Below are 7,766 nucleotides of genomic sequence, written 5' to 3' on the forward strand. Positions count from 1 at the left end.
ATAAATTTACCAGCTGAATGGTGAATGGAGGGCAAATTGGGAGGAAAAGGAACATGCCGTGTCTAAAATAAAGTAACTGTTTTCACCGAGCTCATGAATGTCTCTTTGCTCGGCATAGACCCCATAATTATTAATACTGTGTGTCTTCTAGACGGTATAACTTAACAAGATTAGATTACATTGACAGTTAACACATGCAGATATGCTAAGCATAAACACGGTGTGAGTGTCTGCTGGGGTTTTCTGTCTGTTAAGTCCTGTCATCTGATTGTTTTATGTAGAAATTAGTCAATCATTAGAACACTCCAGAGACACTGTAACTGTATCACTGCTGTAAATGACATTTAAAAGAGATCAAGCACTCAAGATTAAGACTTTTTGCATTTTAATCTGTCTCATCTATTATCTGATCAAATATTCTTCGCAAAATCTAATTATTATTTTCTTGAATTCATTAGAATTACAGACATTTGAATGAGATAAGTTGCTTAGAAAGTTGCTGACATAAAAAAAATTGGGCTATGCTTTTGTTGCTTTTGAGAAACAATGTTGCTGTAAATGTAGCTCTAAATATCCTTCTTTGACAGGTTAGTGAATTTGTAAACATCATAGTGTGCAGGTTTGTCCCAATAAGAAAAACTTTGGGTTAGTCATATATAAACCCCGGTTTACTGAACTCCATGCCTGTAAACAATGTAGTTCTTTTTAACTCAGTAAAACAGTGATTTTTACAATATATTGCTCGTACTGGCAAACAGTTCTACAGTCAAATTCTAATTAAATTTAAATGAATTATTCTATAACTCACTTATTAAATTGGAACAAACAATAAATAAATGTTACACCGTTATTCTAACTGGAATAATCAAGGAGCAGACAGACATCATTTCTGCAGGAGTAGAGAACCAAACTGTTGCTTTTATGTCTTAAATAAAAGCAAATCATGATATATGTTCATCGTTTTATTTTATCATTTGCAGACCTTTTGTGTTTTTCTTCTGCCGTGGATTGAAAAGATATAATGTGCTTTTTTTTTCTTCTTCCTTTTCATTTTTGGGGGGGTCGGGTCAGATGGTGGACAGAAAGCCAGAACTCACTTGTCTTCACACTGAGCCACCAAACTTTCCCTGTTCAGCCGTGGCAGCCCCAGTGTGTTAACATGCGGGTCTTCTGCAACTTGACAAAACCGGAGTCCTACGGACGCCTTCTTTGCTGAGAGGCAACCGAAGCACCGACACAACCCCCCGATCTCATAAACAAGCACAGAGGCCATGTGAGGTGAAGGCGGATTACTGAGGAGACGCAGCAAGGCGCAAGGTGCAAATTTCCCCCCAGCAGCTCTGTCCTGTCTGTTTGGAAGCCGACTTTGGTGCCGACTGCACTTCTATGTAATCTGAGCGGCCAGTTCACCCCGCCGAAACAAACACGCATACAAACAACCCCCCTCACCCCTCATGATTACAAAAAGAGGACCCTTACCTTGCTTGGTTGGACCCCAATACAGCGAAAAAAGACAGAACAGCCAAATTATACTCTCCACCGCCATGTACAGCCTTTGATTTCCACCAGCGGGGTAGAAGCGTGCGCCTGTATACAATCACATACACCGTAGTTTCAAGCCCTCACGGCGACATGCACACGCTGGAATCCGTTATTGTCCACGGCGGTGCGTAACGGAGTCTCTGTGGAGGTTTGGGTCTCTGTCGGGCAGCGGTCCCAGGGCTTTCCGCGCAGAACCACCGCATTAGTCGGGGAATAGCTATCGTGTCTCTCGGCGCTTCAACGCCATGTTGCGAGCGAATGTTAAGCGTGTGTGTGTGCTGCTTTTCTATCCCCACACCACACACATACACGCTTGGCCGCACACGTGCACACGTATTCCCTCACGCACGCGCCCGTTTACCAGACAGTGGCTGGCTGGTAGTCCGCCGGAGTCCAGAGAAGCTGTTGGTGACACAAACACGCACACACACACACGCATACACGCCTTTCTCTTTTTGTTGGACTCCATGCTTTCCTCTCGCCCTTGGGGGACCCGTTCGTACCAGACACGCTGCCGGCTAGAAATGCACTTGAAAATTTGTTACAACAAATGCATCTCAGCCCCATGGCTGCCCGCACTGGGGGTGATGGGAAGGGGGTCATCTAGTACAAGGATTCTGCATGTGCTGGAGCAAAATAAATAGTCGAGAACGGTCCGGATGGGTGTCTGTGAAGACTACTGATGCGTTGCCCCCCAAAGAACCCAGTGTAGTGGGATGTACGATAGCGATTTTTAGGAGCTCTGGACAAGAAGCTGCACAAAACGTGAGAGCAATTTATTTGGATAACCACACATTCATTCTTAAAAGCTTTTTTGTAGCATTGTTGTGTGAAAGCATGCACCTTTGTTAGTAAAGGACATCAGGGTTTTAAGTGAAAGGGGGAGGGGGGGCAGGAGGGGCTCATGTGCTCCCTGTGTTTTTAAAAAAAGAGGTGGGCTGGTGAAGGGGAGGGCTTCTTCTGCATCCCAATCAATCAACCAGCTGCTGCCCCCACCACTGCTCCATGTGCTGAGGGACCCACTGACTTTTGCATGTAAACACATAGCAGGAGCCAGCTGGAGCAGAGCCTACCCAGTGCAGACAAAGACTCGCCTCCTGCAGCGCCCTCAGCATCACTGATAGCAGAACCATCCCCAACATTCACCAGCACTAGCTGCCAGGATGAACACGAATCTTTACTGAAGTTCCAGACCATATGACAAGACATTCTAGCAGAAATAACTCCCTGAGATAAAAGGAAAGTCTTGTGCTGATTTATTTTTTTAAATTCCACAACTTTAACATGTGCTATTAAATAAGTTTTGTTTTACTATTCTGGCTATAAATTCTTATGTTGCCTGACACAAAATGAAACAGTGAAACTAAACCAGCCTGAGATGAAATTGTTCCTTCTGGTAATAACATATCATGTAACCAGATTTCCCCCCTCGCTGTATTCACTGATGCAGGATTGATTGGCGCTGATGAAATGGGATGGATGCAGCTCCCAGGTGTCTGATTAAAAACAAATGTCTGGGGTGTTGGATCATGAGATTGAGCCAGATAGAATTACTGTGTCCTCTGCAATTGTTGTTCGGCTCTAATTTTACTGTTTATCCTTCTTCCTCTGCTGGTGTAAAACACTGGATCCAAAATTTTGACTGTTGCCTCCACCTGATACCCCATGGATTCAAGTTCAGTATGCAATTTGCACCAATGCAGAGGAGGAGATTTTTTTTTTACTGCAGCACTAACGGCAAAGACAAACACAAGAAGAAAGCTTGCTTCTCAGTAATGTTTCTGAAAGCGAATATGCAGCAGCAACATTTAAAGCTCTATCCTTAATTTGTTCCCCCAAGTGTCCTCGCTTACAGTGCTTTGAAACTTTTTTGCACATTTTGTCACTTGCTAACCACAAACCTCAAGGTGCAACTTACTGGGGATTGAATATGACAGACTAAGACAAAGAAGCACATAATCGCAAACAACTCAGGTCAGACAATCTGTCAACATGACTCCACTTAGTGGTGCACACCACAAACCCGCCCTTCCAAGACGAGTGGTAATCATTGTTGAAAGCAAGGCAGGAGAGTATTTTTGAATGAAAGGGACAAAATAAAACAAAGTGGAAGTGTTTAGAGTGCACACAAAAAGCTGTTGATGCTAGAAAGGGTTATCCCAGCACCATCAGTCACACTATCAGTCAGAGTTGATGAGAAGATTGATGGAGTAATGCAGAATTGTGCAAGGAAACCTGTGTAACTTTTACAAGAATTGAACCTGGAGCAGAAGCTCGCCTTCTATCAAGACAACAACCCTAAATGTAATTACTGCAGCTACATTTGTCAAAGCATATAGATGTGCTAAAATTGTCCAGACAAACTACAGATACACACCCAACTGAAAGATTTATAGATAAAACATCACTGCTCACAGATGCTCCCCATCCAATTTGACCTAGCATAAATTATTCTGCAAAAGATGACTGGCAAAACGTTCAACTTCTGGATGTGTACAGCCGGTAGAGACAAACCCCAAAAGATTTGCTGTTGTGTTATGCAGTCACAACAGCGGATTCTACAAAGCATTGACTCAGGGTTGAAAGCATATTCATAATGTCTCACCTTTTGTAGTAATTATATAACAGAAAACTTGTGTCCTTAAGCTGTTTTGTACATAAAGGGTAAAACCTTCAATATTTAGATGTGCAAAGCTGGTAGAGGCATAACTCAAAAGAGAAATCGTAGCAAAATGATAGTTTGGTCATTTTGCTACAATGTTTGATTCATCTACAAATAGGCAGGTTTTCTGTGAATAATTTGGAGCTGCCATCAATAGAATAAAAAGTTTGTAGATTGAATCAGAGGGGTCCGCTGTACTCCAAAAGACTAACACCTGCATATGCAGTTAAAAATCATTTTGTTGAGTTTTACAGTTTTTGTTTTTTTAGATTCTTAGTTGTAACAAAAGTCGCAAACATTTTCAGACATTCCAGTTTATACCAGATCTAAAGAACTACTGCTGACATCTCAGGATCAAACACCTCAGTGATCCACCGGAGAATCGGATGGATCTGTGGGTCTGATCAGCATACAGACACAAAACTTATGATTTACACACCAAACTCAAGATTCAATCAAGCTATGATTCAAGTCCAAAATAAATTAATGAAAATGTAATTAGTGGTGACTATTAAAATCCACACGAATCTACTACTACAACCTCTACATGAGATTAGAGTGTAACACTGATTTAAAGCATTTTACTGGCATTAATTAGTAACTTCAGTAAGATAAAACAAAGGTTAATGATACAGAAAACAAAGGTTAATGATACAGCTAATGATGACATTGATTCTGTTTTCTTTCTACGTTAGTTGCCTGATTATGATCCCCTTGCGTGCTCTTATCTGTTGCATTACTCAGAATAACTGCAAAAATATAAACTCAATGATTTAACACACTTCCTTTAATAACTTTATTCCTGCAGGAATTGCATCTTCAGCATAAGATTGGGCTGTTAGTTATATTAGTAGCCTGATAATATTGTCTTATCTTTCAATATAAGATGCCTTGAAAAAAATTTTTTTACAAGGAGTTTTCTCCCTGAGAACTTTTCTCATATTTTATCTTGTTACTACTACAAACATAAATATGTTCTACTTGAATTTTTTGCGAAATGCCATAATGCAGTAATGAAACAAATTAAAGTGGAAGTGAAATGATACATGGCTGAGGTATTTCTTTCAGGGCTGGCAAGGAGTGCGCTGTCAAAGGAGCTGCCATGAATTGACAGTAGAAGAGCTCCACAGCTCGGGGAGAATCCATTGTCACAATAACTTTTAGTCGTGCACTCCACAAATCTGGCTTGATATGCAACCATGGCAAAGATAAAGTCATGCTTCAAAGAAAAATGATCGCTTTCATGCATGAATTATGATCCTTTTTAATTTTATTTTTTGTGATCAATTGTAATTTTCTCCAAATATAAAGTTTTTATTTGAAAAGTGCATCAGTAGTATTGTTCTTTAGGGGTTATCTGATTTTATTTTTTTTTACCTGCAAGAGTCGTCTACAGTAGGAGGGACCGGGTCGGTTGGCATGCTTTTTTTGTCTGTCGGCCATATTGGATTTAACAAAAATAATTTCTTGCATTTGCAGTTGATGGCCAGTAGTTGATGGTGTATTTTATGATGCATTAGAGTCCACTTCAGTGGTCTGTGTGCATTTATAACATAAAAATCCACAAGAAGCACAAGAAAATTGTGCTTCTTCATGACCCCTGTGCATGAATGAAAGGGTTAAACAAAGTGTTGTTGGCAGTTTCCTGCCAAACGAGGTGGTTGAAAATTAACACTGCATATATCACTGAAAAAAATGACCTTTTCCCTTAATGAAATGTGTTCCCCATGATGAAATATGTCCATGTGACGATGGATGGAGCTAAAACCATGGCAATCCCACAAGAAAACAACTTGGGCAGGACAATGACCCCAAACATGCAGCCACAGCTGTAACTGAATGGTTTAGATAAGGGGTCTGCAACCTTTACAATCCAAAGAGCCATTTTTGCCCTCAGGAGAACTAAAAATGGATATATTTACCTCTGTCCAATTTCGATACTTGTGGAATATGCAGTAAAGAGAAAAGGCACAATTTTCAAATAGTGATGTAAGTTTAAAACATAAGGACTTTTTATGAGATTCTGTTGTGGAAATTAAATGCAGTTAAGAAAAAAGCAAAACTGCTAAATCTGTCATGTTTAGGTGAGTGATCTGCATGAGCATATTGTCTTTAAAGATAGTTTTAAAAGGTTTATTAAAGAGCAGTAACTGCATTTCTATTACAAATGTCTGCAAATCTCTGTCCATTTTCTACTGATGCCAAAAAAAAATGCAATTTCGTACGTGATGTTTCCATTAAATTAATGAAATTAACATCACACATGAATAAGCTTGTTTACACGATAAATCATTAAAAATCATTGCAGTAAGGTATGTAAATATAAACATGATATATGTCTTCTTATCTCAGTCATGGAACTAGCACTCATCATCCATCAGCGGACATGTCAGCGTCTTATTCAGATGTCGCAACGACAAGACCATTTTACTTGGGAGCGGCTAAGAATGCGGCATTTGGGGGAAATTGTAGTGGCCGATTTCACAGGTTTTATCACAAGGTTCAACCGACTGACAGCCAGCTCCTCAAATACACTGACCTATGATAACATGCAGGTGTGCAGAAGCAAACTCAGGCACTGTACCCTGGCAAAAATATGCATTTGTTATTATATCTATATTTAAAAATCATTAGCAAATTTATTAAGATTGATTGTGGAAGGTCCATAGAGCCACTTACGACTCCACATTGATGCATATTTATGGCTTTGAAAGTATCCACTCAAAATCCATACCTAAATCAAATTTGGAATCTATGAAAAGTATTGAAAATACTTATTTACAAAACATCAATGTCAAATCTGATTGACCTTGAGTTATTTCTCAAAAGAGATTCGTCATAAATTTCACCTTCTACATTTGCAGACCTGGCAGAGACCCACCCAAAAAGGCTTGCTGCTGTGAAAGGTGGTGCAACAAATCATCGCCTCATTGCTAAATGCTAGTCTCTCTTCTGAAACTGTTACTTGTAACAAATAAACAATAAAAAAAAAATCTCCCATTCTTTTTTTTTTTCACTTCACAGTTATATTTAGTGTTGTATTGGTCCGTTAAATAAGTCTCCAATAAATACACTAATACAAGTTAGATTTTTATGAAAGCACAAAATGTGAGTGAATACTTTTGCAAAGTGTTTTGTGCAGTTCAATTCTAATTTTACCTACAAATATCAGATTTATACGCTTCCTGTGCTGCAATGTTTACCATTCATTTTACAGATAAAATCCCAGTTTAAGAACAAATTCCTCAACAAACTCTGACTTTGGATAATGTAACATTTATGTAACCCTTTGTTTCTGAACTTGCGTCGGCATCACAAGCTTGTAGCATCCAACTAGACACACCTGACACATAGAAACTTGTCTGTTATTTTATTAAAGGAAAATAAACAACCAAAAACAATAAGTGCTTGTGGCTGAACTGTAAATAACACATTTATAGACTTGTAGACAGACAGTGACAACAGTGCCCCCATCTGGATTTCAGTGGTGTGACCACATCTCACCCAAACTGATTTCATTCCAGTCTGAAGCTGAATGCTAAAGAAGTTAAATGAATTTCTC

General features: G+C 39.4%; 1 protein-coding gene across 1 annotated transcript in view; it reads right to left on the bottom strand.

The window, feature by feature from the left end:
* The window catches only part of igdcc4 (immunoglobulin superfamily, DCC subclass, member 4), a 58,659-nt gene extending 56,258 nt beyond the window's left edge, over positions 1-2,401 (bottom strand). The window contains 1 exon segment of the mRNA XM_081605013.1: positions 1,480-2,401. Coding sequence (XP_081461139.1) covers positions 1,480-1,546 — 67 coding nt within the window. The 5' untranslated portion in view covers positions 1,547-2,401.
* Positions 2,402-7,766: the final 5,365 nt, after the last annotated feature.

This window comes from Poecilia reticulata, chromosome 3 (assembly GCF_904066995.2).
Source record: "Poecilia reticulata chromosome 3, P_reticulata-male-v2, whole genome shotgun sequence".
NCBI lineage: Eukaryota > Metazoa > Chordata > Actinopteri > Cyprinodontiformes > Poeciliidae > Poecilia > Poecilia reticulata.